This window comes from Typopeltis vanoorti, chromosome 5 (assembly GCF_054136105.1).
Source record: "Typopeltis vanoorti isolate ZY-2024b chromosome 5, IOZ_Tvanoo_1.0, whole genome shotgun sequence".
Lineage (NCBI taxonomy): Eukaryota > Metazoa > Arthropoda > Arachnida > Uropygi > Thelyphonidae > Typopeltis > Typopeltis vanoorti.
Window position 1 is genome coordinate 27,836,040 of NC_143553.1, and position 21,327 is coordinate 27,857,366.

Below are 21,327 nucleotides of genomic sequence, written 5' to 3' on the forward strand. Positions count from 1 at the left end.
AAATATTGGAAATGTATATTAAAGTTTAATTTAATTTATATTCTATTGTACGTTGTGACTTCCTTAAGTCAATTAATAATTATGTATAACCCTTTTTATGAGAATGTCTTGACAATGCTCAACTAGTAGACATATGGAAGATTCGCAATCCTAATCTCCAGGCTTACATATACACGAATCAAGGTATTAGTACCCATCTTGATTAAATTTATATTTTTTCTTCCCTTATAAATAGGATAATTCAGATAAAACATCCTGACATCAACATGTCAGATCATAATCCAGTTTTGCTTAAGTTCCACTGCATGGAACGAGAAGAGATCAGTTTTGGACTATGGAGACTTCCACCAAATTTTTCGTTGATCTTTTCAACCAAATTCCAGATCCTCTGTTCAAATTGGAATAGTGTTACCTGGAATTGGAATATGTGGTTAAAATTCAAAGCAGTAAAACAGAATATGATGGAATGAGGAAAGGAACAGCCTTTCCTCAAAAGAAAAAAGTTGAAAAACCTGTATAAAAAGAGATGCTGGTTTGTAACAAACCAACGCAATGGTATAGAATGTAGCACCATCATTAGAAACATTAACATAGAGATAGAAGTGGAAAGGTTGAAACAAGTAGAAAAAAGAAATTTTAAAATAAGAATACAACAGCACTTTACAGAGTGCCCTTCAGCTGCATTCTTCAATAGACCACTAAATTCCGCAAAGAAAGGACTATCACTCCAATCTGCGTTGATGGTGAAGAACATGTCCACCACTCAAGACATCCTGACTCCTTTCAAAAATACTACAAAAATCTGTTTGATGACAATAGTACCATTGAAAATTATAAATCTTAGAATATTAATGGCTTTCCTGTTCTTATCCAAGATGGGCTTAACACACCCATTACACCATCCAAAGTTACCACTGCCTATAAAGAATGCCAGACAAGAAAATCCCCAGGGCCTGATGGTCTAGGGATAGATTTACCATGAGACCTGGGATTTTATTCTTCCCCATTCTAGTTATACTGTTTAATCATTTTCTCTCGTCAGGACACATACCAAGTGAATGTGTAACAAGCCATACTGTCCTCATTCCAAAATCTAATAAATATCACACTTTAATCAACAGCCAGAGACTTATTTCTCTATCTAATACTGACTACAAGATATTTTTCTGTATTATCAATAACAGGCTCAAAGTGGGAATGAGATTCATAATTAAAAGCACACAGGTGTATGGAGTTCCAGGCCAAGCAGTAGAATTTAAGCTGTTTCTGCTATGTGATCTAATCCGCTTAGTTAATATGAAAAAGCAGTCGATGGCAGTGCTATCAGTAGACCTTACTCAAGCATTTGATAATGTCTAGCATCCCTTTCCTCCAGCAAATTGGTGTAGGTAAAAAGCTACTATCCGTTATCAAGGGAGCCTATGCCAATTCAACTACCTACCTTCTAGTTAATGGGTTTCTGTGAGACCCAGTCAAATTCAAAAAGGACGAGCAAAGTTGCCCTCTTAGTCCATTGCTCTTTGCATTATTTCTTGAACCTTTCTTACAGGAAGTCAACAATATACATGTCTATCTATCTAACTATATGTTCACAGGGCATCTACAAATGCCGTATGGTCATTCTGATGCTCCGTGATATGCCACACTAGGCCACATGGTCCTGTTGTTTGCTTTTCTGGAGACCTCAACTCTCTGAAGATCAGTCACTCCCCCCACACACCATGCATCCATCTCATTGATGGTCTAACCCAGCAGTCGGCAACCTTTTTGGAGTGAAGATCCATTTTTAAAATTATATCTGTTAAAAAAAAAATTTAGCAGCTGCATGCAGTGATGAGCAACCAGTGGTCCGCGGGCTGCATGCGGCCCTCTCAGGTTTTTTTGTGCGGTCCACGGTGTTCATTTTGTACAGCAGAATTAGTATATTTTAATTAAAAATATATTTTATGAATGTTGATTTTTACATGTGGATTTATTTGTGCAGGTTAAAAAAAATTAAAATATACCTAAATAATGGAAAATAAATTAATACTTTCTTATCAAAGAAAAAGAAAATATTCTTTATGAAGATAGAACCGAGTATTTGATTTACTATTTAATTGCTCATCACTGCTTTAAATTTAGAAACTACATTGAAAAATATTATAATTAAATTATTTATTCAGTTTTTTTTGCAGTAACACGTTATCATGTCACACATAATTATATGGTATTTTTAAATATTAAATAATAAAACAAAGATTTCCTCCTCCTTACAAAAACATGTATAAAATCCAATAACATACCTATTTCTTTAATTTTTTTAATTTAAAATATCTTCTTAGTGCGACTTTTACTGTTGAACTTCTTGGGATAGTTTCTCAATACATGGCGAATATGCCATAATTTTCATTTTCAAACATGACATTTGACTCACATTGTTTAGTTGGTTTTTCAACTTACTTTTAATAAAATTCATATTAGGGGATATATTCATATTCAAATATATTCATATTGCATTTTAAGATCTTATATTTCAGACCATTTGTGTTGTATTGCAAGGGTAGATTTTTGTCTTTCCAACTCCTCCAGGTCAGCTTCGAGATTTCTAAATTTTGAATTCCACAAATCCTTGGTTTTCAGGTCCTGTAACTCAAGTTGAAATGCAGCCTCATCAATTCCAGCAAAAGGTGAAAAATTTAATTCGGCAGTATTAATTTCAAGTTGTCGCAATAAAAATGACATAGTTGCCTTGTTCTTTCTAAACCCTCATTAAATTCAGATCGCATATTTACCACAATTTCTTTGAAAAAGGTTAAATTTATGGAATTATCAGCTTGTTCTTGTTGATATTTCTTCAACGTAGGAAAATGTAATAATGTGCCTTTCTCTGTCGCAAACAAATATCATTTTTGTTCAAACGAAATCACTTCTAAAAGCAAAACTGCCGTATTTCCCTTTCCATGTAGTTTCTTATTTAATGCGTTTAAATAGGAAGTCATATCCACCATAAAGTAGAATTTTTGTAACCAATGAGCATCTTCTAACTCTGCATATTCAAGGTCTTTTTGTCTTAGAAACAACTTAACCTCTCCAAGGCAGGTGGCAAATCCCATCAACATCGCACCTCTGGAAAGCCATCTTATTCTGTTATGCAAAAGCAAGAAGGTGAGGAGTGGTTTCTTTGCATGGAGGGTGGTTGAACCATGGAATGCATTTGCCTGATGGAGTGGTGAGAGTGAGAACGGTCTATGAGTTTAAGGAGTGGTATGATAGACTTTGTTTCTTAGGAGGAACCTCCCCTCGATGTGTCTTGATAGGCTTCGTGTTTCTTAGGAAGGACCTCCCACGATGAGTCTTTTGACTCCATGGAGGCGTGAATAATAATAATAATAAAAAGATCAGAATATTCACAGTTGATTTCTTTAAGAAGTTCACAAAATTGCCGATGATGTAGCGGTCTTACCATTATTTTGTTAACAATTTCTACAACCAAATCCATCGCTACTGTTATCTCTTTTGGAAAAGTTTGTGCACAAAGTATCTCTTGATGGATTATGCAGTGAAAGGAAAACACGTCATGCAAAATTTGTTTTTTAAATAAAGAAACAAAACCTTTTTTTGTACCTTTCATGCTCGGCATCCCATCGGTCGCAGTAGATGTTATTTTGTTAATATTAATACCCTTACTTTTCAAGCAAGTGGTAACAGCAGAGTCAATGTCTTCTCCACGAGTTTGTCCTGTAAGTGGCAGTATATCGAGTAATTCTTCCTGAGGTCCTCGAGAGTTTACATATCTACAAATAAATACAATCTGTGCAGTGTCATTCACATCGCATGATTTGTCACAGGCAATGGAGAATCCTGGTGTTGAATTGAGATCTGTAACCTGCTTATTTGTTCTATCTTCTGCCATTCGTATAGTTCTGTCCCTTATAATCTTAGCAGATAATGGCATGTCTTTTATTTTTGTAATTATTTCAGCTTTGTTTTTAAAATTGCAGAAGAGAAATTTGGACATTTTAATAAAACGTTCTTTCACATATTCGCCGCCTGTAAAAGATTTTCCTCATTTAACAACTTCTTGAGCGGCCACAAAACTAGCAATAATGTATTTCGTGATGCTTTTATCCATTTGGGAAATGAACATTTAGCTTAGGTTTACTTTGCGTTGCAGCTCTTATACTGCCTTTTTTCTTTCATCTCCCCGTGGATATGCTTTGTCAAATGTATCATGTTTATTTAAAAAATGTCTGTGTATATTTGATTTTTTATTCTTTGAAAGCTTTTCATGGCATATTAAACACATTGGAAATTCTGCTGTATTTGCTACAAATGTGTAGGTTTTGGTCCATTCACTTTTAAACTCCCAATTTTCTTGTTCTATAATAAATTTAGTTTAATCCTTTATCCAAGTGTGAGCAAACAAAGTTTGTGCCTGAAAATATCTTCAGGACTGCGGTAAGGTAGTACAACACAGTGCAAATCGTAGCAAAGGTGGACCAGGCTAACATCACCCTAATATCATTGGTCCACCTTTGCTACGAGTTGCTCGGTGTTGTACTACCTTACCGCAGTCCTGAAGATATTTTCAGGCGCAAACTTTGTTTGCTCACACTTGGATAAAGGATTAAACTAAATTTATTATAGTCTAACCAAGTGAAAAATACACTTTCAATTTCTTGTTCTATCTTCCTCTTCTTTGCTGACATTTTAAATACTATAAAAATATTTTTATTTTGTTAATATTTAATTTAATGTTACAATATTCACGTTACCTAACACAATCACCAGTAAATGAAAGCACTATAACGTCCACTACAAAACCTTTACTTATTTTAACAAAGTGAGCAGATTTACAGACCACACCTGCACTATACGTGAAGACAGTAGGTGCGTTCAGACAGGCAAGCGCTACCGTAGCTCCACATGTGCTAGCCTAGCGTGACGTATTTGGTTTAATAAATCAAAACAACATAAAACATAACTTAAGTAATTTTAATTGGCATGAATAATTAAAACAAATATTTGACAAATCAGTGGGTTTATGAATTCTTGCATTATCCATGAAAATCCAAGATGAACGTAATGAAGGATTATCGCGTATGATTTCAAACAGTTCAAACATGAAAGTATTAAATTTTTCAGCATCACATGTACTATTTTCAATTGTAAAATATCCTTTACTTAATGTAAAATGTCCTCGATTAAGTCCACTACAAAACCTTTACTTATTTAACAAAGTGAGCCGATTTACAGACCACACCTGCACTATATGCAAAGACAATGGGTGCGTTCAGACAGGCAAGTGCTACCGTAGTGCAACATGTGCTAGCCTAGCGTGACGTATTTGGTTTAATAAATAAAAACAACATAAAACTTAAGTAATTTTAATTAGCATGAATTATTAAAACAAATAAGGGCCAAAGCTGTATAACTGAGAGGAGACCTCCACATAGTCTTTAAAGGAATGCAGAGAACCGACCAGGGCGTCTGACCTAATGTCCAATCCTCACCTTCTCGTGGTGCACCCTGTTGGGTATCTACTTTGATACTGAACGAACGAGGATGGGCTGGCAATTTGGGATTTAGCCGACCAAATTGTATTCTTATTGGTTAAACCAAAATAAAAAATGATGGTACAACATGACAAAATTTCATGCCGGCTGAGGCGTCGCCCGGTTAAACAAGGGAACCAGGGCGAACAGCGAAAAGTCAGCTACTGGAACAAATCTGAAAACAAACCTCAACTCAACATTACCAGAGTTAAAGATCGGTACTATCTACGTAAGAAGCCTGAATGGCAAAGAAATGGAGCTAGCTGAGGAATTAGATAAGTACCAGATCGACATAATAGGGGTGACTAAAACAAAAAAGACAAAAACTGGTGAAATCTTTCTGAGCAATAAATACAAAATGTTATATTCAGGCAATGACACTCAAGGAAAAGAAGGAGTAGCCATAGTATTCAACACAAAATTGTGACTTGGGAGGTGGCTAAAGGTGTAGAATTTTCAATTAAGACAGGGTACATGTGGAATTATCAGGCTGGAAAGTATGACAAGCTTAGGAGTTTGATTGGTTCAGTGCCATGGCATGTATAACTGCAAGGACTAGAAGTTGATAGTGCATGGGAGGTAGTTAAGAATTGCTTGCATGAAGCAATGGCTGACTGTATACCTAGAGTCCGAATAATAAATCAAGTAGGGGTTAAATGGATGAATAACACCATTAAGCTTGAGCTGCAAAAAAAAAAAACAACTATGGAGGGAATTTAAGGAGAAAGGTGACCGGCAGGCACATGAACGGTATAAAGCGCAGGCCAGAAGAGTAACGAGTGTGGTAAGAAAAGCAAAAGCGGATTACGAAAGAACATTGGCCATGCAGGCTAAAGAGAATCCTAAACAGTTTTTTAGATATGTAGCAAGTAAAAGGAAAAATGTACATGGCAGATTGATTTTAAAGAATGCCGTTGGTAGGGAGGTAACTGAATCAGTTGAGATAGTTGAGTTACTGAATGAGCACTTTGCAAGAATATATCATCCAGGTGGTGACATTGCAGAAACGAATAAACCAGTAGATTATACGGGAATTGTGGTGAATGAAGTGGAGGTGAGTAGTCTATTGCATAACCTCAATGTCAATACATCTGTGGGATTGGATGGTATACCAGCTCGTGTTGTACGAGAAGCAGCTAAAGAATTGTCAGTACCCATGACCATTTTGTTTAATTTGAGTCTCGGGTCTGGGTTAGTCCCGAGGGGGTGGAAAGAGGGGAAAATAGTTCCACTGCATAAAGGTGGTTCCAAGACTGCTGTTGTAAATTACCGACCGATTAGCATATCAGGAATCATTGTCAAGGTCTTAGAGAAATTAGTCAAGAAAAGAATACAGGATTGGATAGATGAAAATGGGATATTGTATGGGGGGACAACATGGTTTTGTGAAGGGTAGATCATGCCTCAGTAACTTGCTCATGTTTTATAACACAGTGACGGCTGAACTGGATAAGGGTAATGTGTTTACAGTGATACTACTGGACCTTGCCAAGGCCTTTGATAGAATACCACATGGAACCCTAATCAGTAAACTGGAGCAGATGGGGATAGATATAGGGTTGGTGAGATGGATAGGAGGGTGGTTGAAGGAGAGATACCACAGAGTGGTTTATTCAGGAGTGGAGTCTAAAAGACGTCTTGTGACTAGTGGAGTGCCGCAGGGCTCTGTTCTTGGACCACTGCTTTTCAATTTGTTCATCAATGATATTGGAAAGGATTTGAGAGGAAGCGTTCAATTGTTTGCTGATGATGCAAAGTTGGGTAGAGCAATTGTGAGTGCACAGGATGTCAAAATTTTACAGGATGATTTGGATAGTTTGGAGGACTGGGCTAGGAAAAATGGATGTCTATTTAATGTGGCAAAGTGTAAGGTTATGCACTTTAGGGTGAAAAGAATAGCAGCAGTATATCGCATTGGTGGAACCGTACTCCAGGAGATTGATGAGGCCAGGGATTTGGGAGTGTTGGTGGATAGGGAGTTGAAGTTTAGGGGGCACATTGCAAAAGAGACTAAAACAGCTCACCAAATCACTTGGCTTCTGAAAAATACTTTAACATGCAGAGACAAACAAGTTGTTGTTCCTCTGTATCGAGCCTTGATAAGACCCTATCTGGACTTCTGTGCCCAGTTATGGGCACCAGGGTTTCTTCGTGATGGAGAGGGTCCAGAGACGAGTGACCAAGATGATACCAGGTCTGTGGAATGAACCTTATGAGAATAGGTTGAGGATTTGTGGGTTGCAGAAATTGGACGATAGGCGAAGGAGGGGTGATATGATTGAGACATTCAAATTACTGAAGGGTTTTTATAAGATTGATCCAGAAGATATTTTTGAAAATATGACTGGTGGTGGGAGGACTAGGGGCCATGCATGGAAGCTGGGCAAGAGCGTAGTTGACAAGGGTATTAGAGCTAGGTTTTTTACTTGGAGAGTGGTGAATGAGTGGAATAAGCTTCCAGAGTCTGTTGTGGGTGCTACGACCGTGAATGAGTTCAAGGCAAGGTATGATAGATACTGTGTGAGTGTTGAATAGCTGTTCTTGACATGATGTTAGGGCCTCCCTCGATGAGTCTGTCGACTCCTTGGAGTTTCCCGGAACAATAACAATAATAAATAATAATAATAAAATACGAGGCTAATCTTCTTGAATGGCAGTCTGTCTCAAGTAGAGTATTGTGGGCAAATATGAGAATGGGGAACTGAACAATGAGACTTATTTGTGCCTATGGTCCCACAGAATATCTACTAAAGTAGAAGTGGAGGAATTTTTTGAGGCTTTAGAAAAAGCAACTGACACAATGAAAAAGGAAAAGTTTCTTGGGGATCTAAAGGAAAAGTTGTTCCTTGTTGGGGATCTAAATAGCAGACTAGGAAATGATTGTGAGACATACAAAAATATTTTGGGAAAATTTGGAGAAAAGAGCAAAGCTAATAATAATGGCAAATATCTGTTGGATTTCTGCTCAGGACATGGACTGGTTATTACTAACACCATGATCCAACATAAAAATGTGCACAAATTCACATGGAGAGAAGAGGCTAGGAATAAGAAAAGTCTCACTGACTATGTTATTGTTGATAGTGATGTTTTCTCCCTGGTGTAGGACACCAGAGTGTACAGAGGATTTGAAATTGGAAGCGATCACTATTTAGTCTTCAGCAGGATAAAATTGAATTTCATATTGAAAAGAATAACATGTAAGAAAGTTTTAAAGCGAATAAAAGTTGAGCTGCTCTCAGATGTGAACTGTAGGCTAAAATACTTCAAAGATTATTGAAGAAAAAATGAAAGAGTTTGAGAACAGAAATCAAACCTTTCGAGATTCAGTGGCAAACTCTGAAGAAAACATTGATTGATTTTGCCAGAGAGGCATGTGTTGAGGTTGTCTGCGAGGATAAAAAAAATCAAACTCCCTGGTGGACACAGGAAGTTAAAGAAGCAGTGAAGGAAAAGAAGAAAGCTTATCAAAAGTTCCTGTCAAATAAGTCAGTTTGTGCTCTTAGAGAATATAGAGACAAATGGAAGAATGCTAAACACTGTGTAAAACTAGCTAAACAAAAGTCATGGGAGGACTTTGGCAAGAATATAGAAAATAAATATCAAGAAGGTGGCAAAATATTCTGGAGGTTGTTGAAGAAGCTTAGGAATGGAGGAAAGAGTGCTGTAAAAGGAGTTAGAGATGATAAAGGTGACATGAAAACGGGAGAAAAAGATATCCTTGAAGTATGGAGTAATTACTTTGAAAAACTGCTAAATGAAACAAGCAGTGATGACAGCACAGTGATAAAAAACACTGACCAGGCATGCAGTCAGGAATACATATCCTTACTTGAATTGGAAAAAGCCATTAAAGGCTTGAAATGTGGAAAGGCAGCAGGAGTCGATGATATTCGACCAGAAATGCTGAAGTATGGTGGTATAAGAGTCTTGCAGTGGCTGCACTGCATAGTTCAGAAAGCCTGGACAGAGGGATGAATTCCCGATGGTTGGAGTAGAGCTCTCATAGTACCCATATATAAAAAGGGAAATAAAACTGAATGTGAGAATTACAGAGGTATTTCCCTACTGAGAGTTCCTGGCAAGATCTATGCAAGTATACTTGAGAAACGGTTGAGAAGAATTGTGGAAGAAAAGCTTGGTGAAGAACAAGCTGGATTCAGGCCAAATAGAGGCTGTCGGGATCAGATCTTTACTTTACAACAAACAGTCGAGAAAGCACAGGAATATAACAAAGATCTGTATTTAAGTTTTGTTGATCTGGAAAAGGCATATGACAAGGTGCCAAGAGAGAAGCTATTCAATACGCTGCAGTTATATGGTGTCAATGGGGCATTATATCAAGCAATACTTAGTCTTTATTTGAGTTGTAAGTCAGCAGTTAGAATTGAAGGAAGTACAGGAAGATGGTTTAAAGTTAAATCTGGTGTCAGACAAGGATGTACATTATCCCCTCTGTTATTCATTATCTATATGGATCACATTATGAAGGAAAGTGGTATTAAACATGATATCAAAATTGGAGATGTTAATGTCAGCTCTTTGCTTTATGCAGATGATGTTATACTTCTAAATAAATCCACTACGCGTCTGCAAGATTCCCTGAGTAAATTGAATAACTGTTGTAATAGATATGGTACGAAGGTCAGCAATAAAAAGACAAAGACAATGAAAATAGGCAGAATCATTGAAAATGTCAACTATGTTGTGAATGGAGAACCTGTGGAACAAGTAAAACATTTCAGCTACTTATCACAATTTTTACTGAAGATGGTAAATTAAATATAGAAATAGACAACAGAATCAGCAAAGCTGGTACGATGGGAAGTCAATTGAATAAATTCATATGGAATAAGAGAGAAATTAGTCGGAACACTAAATTAGCTGTATACAAGACAGTGTTCAAACTAGTTTTAACTTATGGATCTGAGAGCTGAGTCAGAAGTAAAACACTTGATCAAAGACTAGAGACGGCAGATATGAAAGTCCTGAGAACGATTATAGGTGTGAACAGATTGCATCAATGGCAATATCATATTAAAAACGAGGATATTATGAAAGAACTTGACATTGTCAGCATCCAGGAATGCGTTAGCAGAGCTAATCTCAGGTAGTATGGTCACTTAAATATAATGGGCGTGGAAAGATTAGCAAAACGACGAAGACCAAGATATAGGTGGATTGATACAGTACAAAGTGCCTTACACGATAGAAATATAAGATCTGATAATGTTTGAGTCTTGACAAGTAACAGACTGATTTGGAGGAAAATTGTAGATAGGAAGTTGGTAATGATGTAATTTTTTTTCATGTAGTACTATCATATCCTGTACATCCCCTTGAGGGTACATGGCAGGAATTTGATGATGATGATGATATTTGACAAATCAGTGGGTTTATGAATTCTTGCATTATCCATGATAATCCAAAATGGATGTAAAGAAGGATTATCGTGTATGATTTCAAAGAGTTCAAACATGAAAATATTAAATTTTTCAGCATTGCATGTACTATTTTCAGTTGTAAAATATCCTTGATTAAATGCAAAATGTCCTTAATTTATTGCAAATCAATATATTTAGGGTTTTTAGTTTCTAATTTAATAAATAACATTCATTTTGCATTATTCAAAAATAGGTTGTTTAATAACGAAAAGAGCCACAATTATTCATTCAAAGAGCCATATGCGGCTCCGGAGGCGCAGGTTGCTGACCCCTGGTCTAACACTTTCTCTTTTTCCAGGAACTTTACCTTCTGTTACTGTTCTGAGAAGTCCCCCTTTCAATATGGCCAAAATATTTTACACATGCTGTGCAAGGAATAATAATTCCTTGCATAGCATGTGTATTGAAAATTTTTGAAATGTACAAATGAAGCAGTAGCAGTCCCAGCATTAAACCTTGCATTAGTCATCTGTTTTTGTCTTGATTCTGCCTCTCCATATACCACTTTTAGACACTTCTTATTCACATAACCATTTCATATCCATCCCGTTTATTCTTCTTTGCGTAACAGAGTTCTATGTGGTATTCTGTCAGATGCATTTGCAAAATCCAGCAGAAATATCGTGCAGTCATTACATTTATCCAATTTAGCTGTTACTCTATTATTAAAAGTTAGTAAATTACTAAGGCATGCCTGACCCGTCACGAAGCTATGTTGTCCCTCCTACAGTACAAGGGGGGGGGAGTTGGAAAGTTCTAATAAACATCTAGAATAAAAAAAAAATTTCACATAAAAAATGCTTTTTCAAAAAATATCTTTTCCTTTTAGAATATATGTAAGACATAAAATTAATTAATTTTTGTTCTAGGTGTTTATCAGAACTTTCCAGACACTCCATCCCCATATCATTCTTATCTACCCATATTTGAATTCTCTTTTTGACCCATTTTTCCATTACATTTACCACCACACCTGAGATACTGATATGTCTGTAATTTGCTAATGCAGTTTTAGAACCTCCCTTATGCAAGGGAATTATTTTACTCTCTTCCCACTCCCTTGGAACTCTACTAGAGCTCAGACTTAAATTATAAAGAACCCAGTCACAGACATTGCCAGTTCCCTTGCACATTCTCACAGAACCACCCAAGTTGATATCCCATCTAATCCCACAACTGTATTTACACTGAGATTCGGTAATATCCTAAGAACTTCCAATTCATTGACCTCTGTTCCCCACATCAATCTCTGCCACATATGTGACAGCAGTAACTCAGCAATTTATCTGCTTCTGTGACCTTGTGAGCATCAACAATCATTAAAGTTAATCTTCCATTGTCATTCTTTCCTACTTGCCACATAATGAAAGAACTTTTTTCTTTTCTTTTTTTTTTCCCCTGCTCAGTTAGATTATTCTTGCAATCTGATTTTGTCTTCCTTACCATGCTGGTCACTTTTCTTGCCTGAGCTTTGTACTGTTCATGAATTGGTTATTCACCTGTCACCTTATATACCCTCCATGGCATTTTCTTCTTCTTCAGCTCATGTTTAATGATATTACTCATCCATCTGACTTCTCCCTTATTGATTAACCCTCCTTACCCTAGGTATACAGTTTAATATTGCTGTCTCTAGATGCCCCTTAATTATCTCCCATGCACTACTGACATTCCCATTGTAGTGTTTTACATGCCTTGCAGTTCCATATATAACCCTTCTTGACAGACTACATGGTCACTTTCAGCAATTTCAAGTAATTATCTTTCGGTAGGTGTATAAATTCCATTTCCTTCCTGCCATTGAAGTCTCCCATAATAATCACTCTACCTGTACTCATTGTACTAATTTGCAGATGCATTTCTTCCAGATCTTCTGTAGAACTCCCTGGCCTATAGCAACAACCAGCTGTGTATTTTGTCTTACTGGCCTTGATCTTCTCGCTGCCTCAAATGAACAGCCACCCTCCTGCCTATCTCCTATTCTTTTTGCTACAATTCATCTGCTACCATCAGCAGTAAGACAGAGTAACCTGCGATGGTTGGATTCCATCCATCATCAGGGTATACGGATAGCTACTGGTGCCTTTTGCACATCACTCACTTCATGTTGAAGCAAATGAACCAGTGTCACTTCGATGGAAACAGTTGTCTCTTAATTATGCCTTAAAGATAAAGTTTCTCCTAGATCATCCTACATGGACTAGTCTCTTTTCTCTCCACTGGGAAGCTCAATACCACACACTTCAAACTGCAATACGTCCTTTTGGTATGCATGTTAAAGAGCCTGTGCAAACTGTTGGTATAAATGTTGACAACACTGCCTACAGAAATTCGTCAGCTACAGAAATTTCATACTCCATCATCCGTCTACCTCCAATTGTTCAATGCACACAAAGCAGCACACTCTGATTTCTTGCCTATCTATACTGATGGTTGAAGAACTAATACGTCTGATGGCTGTGCTGCTGTTTCCTGACATTATCTCCAGCCAAATCCCACCTGATTGCAGTAATTATACAACATAGTTACATGTCAATCAGCTTGCACTTGTTCATATAAAAGAAAACTGCTACCAAACATGTATAATTTATACAGACACATTGAGCTCTTTACAGGCTATCTCCTCTCCTATGTGTAATCTGCATCCAGTACTTTATGAGGTGTTACACCTGTTTCACAAAATGAATATCCTTAATTTTGATGTTCATTTGTGCTGGATTCCCAGCCACATTGGAATTAAGGGAAATGAGGCTGCAGATGCGGCTGCTAAATCAGCTCATATCTCGATGTACTGTTTGACAGTACCATATACAGACTACAGACAGTTTATGAGATCAAAGCTAATTACTCAATGGCAGGAAGCATTAACAAACAAATTATATGACATTAAACCTGAAATTGAGCATTGGCATTCTAGTCAATGAATAAAGAGAAGAGAGGAAGTTGTTCTCACTAGGCCCTGTATAGGTCACAGTCATCTTACACATTCTTATTTATTGAGAGCTAATGGCCCTCCTATGTCTGAAAAATGCAATAGACATCTCATTATTTGTCATATTCTGGTGGAGTGCCAGCACTTTGCACGAGAGAGGAATGAAATTTTTGCCTATCTGGCCAGACCATATACCCTCAGGCAGATTGCATGATGTTTTTAATTTTTTACAAAGAATTAATTTATACAAACACATTTGACTGTAATTTTGTTTATATGTAAATACTGTATTGCTTCACTTAACTTTTGTATCTATATATTACAAAATATGTAATATTTTGTGATGTATATGTGCAGGAATTAAGTATTAATGTATATATTATTCATTAGTTTAATTTCTGAACAGTCATGTATTTCTGTAGCCTTGTAATTTTGTTAATGTGTAAATACCACACTGCTAAACATAATTTTTCTGCATTCCTATTGTATAATAATTCCTCTTTGACTCTTTATGTATTACTATAATCTTATCTGTATGTAGATAATGCATTCCTTGGCTTAGTTTTGTACATGCATTTTGTTTATTAATTTGTGTTGTTGCTGTATATTTATGTACTGCCTTAAATGCTACAGTAATTTGTTTATATGTAGATATGCATTGCTTCGCTGAACTTTTGTGCATACATGTTATTCACTAATTTATTTTTCAACTAATTATGTATTGCTGTAGGATACCTTGTATATTTGTGTAACCTTCTTGTAATTTTGTTTATATGTAGATACCACATTACCAAGTTTTATTTTTATGCATGCATGTTGTATAATAATTCCTTTTTGCCTATTTATGTATAGCTGTAAAAACATTTGTTATAATTGTAACTATATGTAGATACTGCATTCCTTGGCTTGGTGTCTTGTACACACATTTTATTTATTAACTTGTATAGTTGACAATTTCTGTACTACTGTAACCTTTAACCTTGTGTGTTGCTGTGCCCTCTGCAGCAATTCTGTTTATATCTAGGTGCTGTTTTGTGGAACCTAATTTTCATATACAGGCATATTGTTTACAATTTTCCTTAACTGCTTATGTATAGTTATAACCTTAGTATGCCACAATATGACCTTTGTAGATCTTGTACTAAATAAACTAAAAACCAAACCAAACCCTCCCCCCATCCTATCTTCTCTATCTTCCCTGAAAATACTAAATCTTTCACGTTCTATCCCTGTAATTATATCATCTGCTGTTAGCCAAGTCTCACTAATGCCTGTAACTTTGGGCGAGGTCGCTCTAACCAATACCAGAAACTCCTCCCTCTTATTCCTGATACTTCTGGCATTATTATATAGAAACTGCAGTATTCCTTTATGCCCCTACCCATCTTTACTTCCTGAACTGACTACCCTATTCAATATTTTTGCCTGACTGACTAGCCTCATGAATGCCTTCACACAAACTCACCTGCTTCCACCCTGTCAGCCTGGCTGGCCGAGTGGTTAGTGTATCCGCTCTCCAGCCAAAAGGCCGCAGGTTCAAATCCCGCCATAGGCATGGATGTTTGTGATTGTCCTTGGAAATACTAGTGGTAGTGGGTGCCGGTAGATGGCGTTGGTGTAGTTGCAGTCAGTTGGTGGATTGAGCAGTGGAGACAGAGTTGTAGAGCAGGTGCCCTCCTTCGATGAGTCTTTGAACTCCCAGGAGGTGTCTAATAATAATAATTGCTTATGATTTCCAGAATTTGCACCTCAGCATGCTTCATGAACAATACTATCTCTCAACACCTAACACCAAAACCATTTAGATGTAGTCCATCAGCATTATACAGATCCTTCTTTCCATCAAACACAGATCACAAATCCAATATCATTCCTTCCGCACAACTTACTTATTGATTAATTTTCTACCAACACCCTCCTCAGTTCGCCTCTATTATAGCATGGCAGAGGCTTGCAATCTTGACCTTCTTGTTCTTCAGATTTGTTTCTTCTAACAACTCCTTTACATCTTCCCTCTCAATTCATTTGTGCTAATCAAGACAATTAGTTCTTTTGTCTTATCTTTTTGTATACAGATGGTATGACTAATGTGAATTTTTGCACCAGGGAAACATGATTTTCTTACATTTTCATTAATGCCATCTAACGGCCTCGCTATATATTAATAATTAATATATTTATATTAATAATGTCATATGCAATTCCTATACATCTAGCAGTTTTTTAGGGAACACACTTCAAACAACAGTGTCATTTTAAACTGACTTCTGAGTATAGGTAGTGATTGAGGCTTTCATTGTTGCCTTCCCAACCATAAACACTTCCAAAGTGAAGCTGCGAAGGAAATTGTGTCAGCTAAACAACAACAACATACTATCTGAAAAAAAGGATGTTGGAAGTTTTTTCCCACTTGGTTAGACTATAATAAATTTAGTTTAATCCTTTATCCAAGTGTAAGCAAACAAAGTTTGCACCTGAAGTAACTTCAGGACTGAGGCAATTTGTGGTAAAGGTGGACCAAGCTCTCATCACTACTTGTCTTAGTATCTCCCATAATGCAAAGCACATCTTCTTGCAGACATGTATAATGCTATGCATTAAGGGAAGAGCCACTACCCAGACCGGTTTCGACCTTTATTGAATGTTCAAGTACAGGTCAAACTCCAAAAACTCAGGTTCCCCTCAGTAACAGGCTCACCCTACCACTGAGACGAACTCTCAGCGTTGGCTCTACCCCATGGCAGGCTCACCGCACCACTGAGCAGAGCCGCTCATTTGCTCATGTCATCTGAGGGGTGACAGCAATAGCCGTGCCTCAGTTAACTTCATGGGCTACAGCATTGCCATTCGTTATGGCAATGCTGTAGCCTATGGACCTGGGTGACAGCAACATCTGAGCCTCAGTTAAAACTTCATGAACATTGCCAGCATTGCCATTCATCACCCAAGCTTCCAATCAGTTTTGACCTTTTATTGTGGTCTCATCACTGGGAGTCAGACCCAGAGGTGGTGATACTAAGGTGGGAGTAATGGAGAAGTCATATTTACCTATAGGAGTTGCCAAAAGGTCTCACCTTATTAAATTACTCTGGATTTAGAGAAAGATGGAAGTTTTTTCCCTACTTTGTTAGACTATAATAAATTTAGTTTAATCCTTTATCCAAGTGTAAGCAAACAAAGTTTGTGTCTGAAATATCTTCAGGAGTGAGGCAACTCATGGTAAAGGTGGATCAAGCTCTCATCACTACTTGTCTTAGTATCTCCCATAATGCAAAGCACATCTCCTTGCAGACATGTATAATGCTATGCATTATACATGTCCACAAGGAGATGTGCTTTGCATTATGGGAGATATAATAAGACAAGTAGTGATGAGAGCTTGGTCCACCTTTACCACGAGTTGCCTCAGTCCTGAAGATAGTTCTGGTGCAAACTTTGTTTGCTTACACTTGGTAAAGGATTAAACTAAATTTATTATATGAAAAAATATATATATACTGTGTCTATGGCATGTTATTACTTATCTACTTAACATTGCATCTCTGTTTCTTAATGCAGATTATAGTTTTTACCAAAGATCTTTATCAAATAATAAAATTTTTCTCACTTTCAGTAATCAAAAATTATGGAACTCATTTTACTTTTTTTTATATATATAGTTATGTGATAAAAATGAAGCCCTTATTCACCAGCAGCTTGTGACAAAAATTCTTGCAAAAAAGCTTGTGGAACTTGAGAATAGTGAAGATGTTGCTTCTGATATATAGCATTTATATTTGTATAATAAATATTTTCGATTTTTTGTACATAGCAAGTTGAATTTCCAAATATTTTCCATTATGCATCAAACACATAATTTCCTCAATTATTTATCTACAGTGAAAAAACAATTTGTTGGTTTTGGATAATTGAAAGGTGGGTTAACTGCAGGAACAGTTCATGCTCTTCCATAACTGATTTGATTACTAATGTTTTTAAGGGAAGGTTAATCTAACGTTTTTTTATTATTATTATTTTAGATTCAATATTTGAGCAATAATATACCAGAATATTTAGATTGTTTATGTTAAAATTTGTAAAATTTTATTTATAAAGATTTATAACCTGTTGAATATAAATGGAGATTTTTCAATGATGTGTCAAAGTTAAGCATTCATTGTATCGAAATAAGTATTGGGAACTCCTGTTTTGAAATGAAATACTAATTATGCATATTCCTGTGGTCATATTTAGCCTGCTGTTCCTACATATGGCATGTAACAGATATATTCCCTGCCTACAGTCAATTGCATGTGTATGGTGAAGAATTTGAAAGAGCTATTATCATAGGATGTGATATCAGTGGCCTTTCCATTTGTGACACTAGTAAAAGATTGAATCAGTCAAAATCAAAATGGTATACAAAATTATTAGCTGATGGAAGTGTGAGTATGCCACCTCAGCCTAAAGAATACCAATTGAAGATCCAAGAAACTAACACAAGGGTAGTAAAGGGAGCTTCAAAGGGTAATATGGAAATCAGATGTGGAAATGATCATCCAGGAGTTAAAAGAATCTAGAGGAGTTCAGATCAGTAGTAGAACACTATGCAAACCTCATGTTGGAGGCTTAATGGATTTTTTACAACACTCACAAAGAATTAAAATAGAATTTAATACTCCTATATTTCGTCCTAGTCACTAGGACATCTACGGGGATTACAAAATCAATTAATGTAACATATGCACAAATAACAAACAATACTAAGCCCAACCACGTGGGTGACACTAAAGTCCTATCTAGGTAGAGTGCCCTCTAAGGGCAATAGTAGGTGGCCTGGAATGTAAGGTGGGAACTCTGGTGATGAGTGTTTCCCAAATCTTTGGAAGCTTAATGCAACCATATTTATTGAGATTTGGTTGGTTTTTGAGAGCTGCTGCTGCTTCTAAGAAAAGTCTCTCTTTCTTGAATTTGCTGTGGTGGAGCATGGTGGTTTTCTTCCATGATACTCTGTGGGTGGTGTCCAAAGCATGGTCAGCCAAGCCTGAATGGCCATAGTTGTGTTTGAAGATGTAAGACTTGTGTTCCTCTAGACGGATGGATGCTGATCTGCCTGTCTGTCCAAAGTACGCCAGCTTACAGGAACAGGGTACTTTGTAAACTCCAGGCAGAGAGAGAGAGAGAGAGGAGGGAGCTGATCTTTCGTAGAACGGATAAGGGTAGCCAGTTTGCGGTGGGGCTTATATGCTGTGTGTAGATTGTACTGTTTTAGTATCTTGGCTATTTTTTCAGAAGTGCCACGGATGTGAGGTATGGTGATGGCATTTTTAAAATCTTGTTGACGAGAAGGAAGGGGAATGGGGGAGGAGTTGATTATTTTTTTGATACTGTGATCACTGTAGCCATTAGAGAGGAAAGTGCTGTGTATGTGGTTAAGCTCATTAGCGAGGGCGGTTCCACTGGAACAAAGATTGTGGGCTCTCTTGGTAAGAGTTTTAATAATGCCATATTGTTGAGAGGGGTGGTGGTGGGAGAGTTTGTGAATGTATCTGCCTGTGTGTGTGGGTTTTCTGTATACGGTGAAGGTAAGTGTATCATTAGGCAGGCGTGTGACTAAGGTGTCTAGGAAGGGTAAACAATTGTTCTTTTCCTTTTCCATAGTGAACTGGATTCTTGGATGTAGACTATTGAGATGACTGAGGAAGGAGTCTAACGTGTCTGGGCCATGAGGCCAAATAGAGAACACATCATCTACATATCTTAGCCAGATAGAAGGTTTGAGTGGGGCTGAGTCTATGGCTCGTTTTTCGAAATCTTCCATATAGAAATTGGCAAGGGGGGGTGAGAGGGGGGAACCCATGGCAGTTCCCTCTATCTGCTTGTAGATTTTGTTGTTCCAAGAGAAATATCCAGAGTTAATGGCAAAGGAAAAGAGATCTAAGATGTCAGAGGGAAAAAAGTTTTCTAAGAGAGATAAGGTGTCAATTAAGGGAATATTGGTAAACAAAGAGGAGATATCAAAGCTTACCAATATGTCTGTCTTCTTCAAGGTTAAATTTTCTGTGAGGGCTTTAAAGTGGGTCGAGTTTTTTATATAGGAAGGGGACCTTCCGGTGAGGGGGATCAGAGTGTTGGCCAGCTGTTTAGATGGTCTATAGCAAGGTGCATTGGTAGCATCTACTATAGGCCTTAGTGAGGAATTGGGTTTGTGGATTTTTGGTAAACCGTATATTCGGGGGGGACGGGAGCGGAAAGGTTTAAGTTTTTTCGTGACATCAGGGGGCCAGGAAGATACTTTTTTGAGTAAAATTTTAAGTTTCTTAACTTGTGTTTTTATGGGGTCGTGTTCTAGCGGGATGTAGGTAGAGTGATCAGCTCCCTCCTCTCTCTCTGCCTGGAGTTTACAAAGTACCCTGTTCCTGTAAGCTGGCGTACTTTGGACAGACAGGCAGATCAGCATCCATCCGTCTAGAGGAACACAAGTCTTACATCTTCAAACACAACTATGGCCATTCAGGCTTGGCTGACCATGCTTTAGACACCACCCACAGAGTATCATGGAAGAAAACCACCATGCTCCACCACAGCAAATTCAAGAAAGAGAGACTTTTCTTAGAAGCAGCAGCAGCTCTCAAAAACCAACCAAATCTCAATAAATATGGTTGCATTAAGCTTCCAAAGATTTGGGAAACACTCATCACCAGAGTTCCCACCTTACATTCCAGGCCACCTACTATTGCCCTTAGAGGGCGCTCTACCTAGATAGGACTTTAGTGTCACCCACGTGGTTGGGCTTAGTATTGTTTGTTATTTGTGTATTTGTTACATTAATTGATTTTGTAATCCCCGTAGATGTCCTAGTGACTAGGACGAAATATAGGAGTATTAAATTCTATTTTAATTCTTTGTGAGTGTTGTAAAAAATCCATTAAGCCTCCAACATGATGTCCTCACAGCACTTAAGCCTCTACACACGAACACTATGCAAAGAGTTGCACATAAATCAAAATATCAGTCATTGCATACAGAAATGCAGATTATACTGGAGTATAGCACATCTGGATTGATCTGCACGCCATTAAAGTTCATGTGATGAATTAAATGATTATGGGTATGATGGATGGGAACATCCATCATACCCATATGATGGAATGATTGGGAACACATCTTATGCCTAAATACATCCAATCTGTGTGATGGTTAGTATGGTAGCATTGCATTGGTTTGGAGTTGTTCCTCCTGATGGATATGAACCTTTGGTTAATTCTGTCTGGAAGGATAAATACCATTGGATATGCAGCACTTCTTAGATAATGAAGTGAATCTTGTATTGTAGCACACTACATGTGCTACAATTTTGGAATTGGAATTAGTGTGAGCCAAATTGCATCCAGCAGTAATGTACATAGGTGGATAGTTGTAGTGAAGGAAGAGG

General features: G+C 37.2%; 1 protein-coding gene across 1 annotated transcript in view; it reads left to right on the forward strand.

Annotated features, from left to right (window-relative positions):
• The window catches only part of LOC150106274 (coiled-coil domain-containing protein 125-like), a 272,049-nt gene extending 254,330 nt beyond the window's left edge, over positions 1-17,719 (forward strand). The window contains exon 10 of the mRNA XM_090392299.1: positions 17,573-17,719. Within this exon, the coding sequence (XP_090248425.1) occupies positions 17,573-17,680 (108 nt within the window). The 3' untranslated portion in view covers positions 17,681-17,719. The remainder of the gene's footprint in view (positions 1-17,572) is intronic.
• Positions 17,720-21,327: the final 3,608 nt, after the last annotated feature.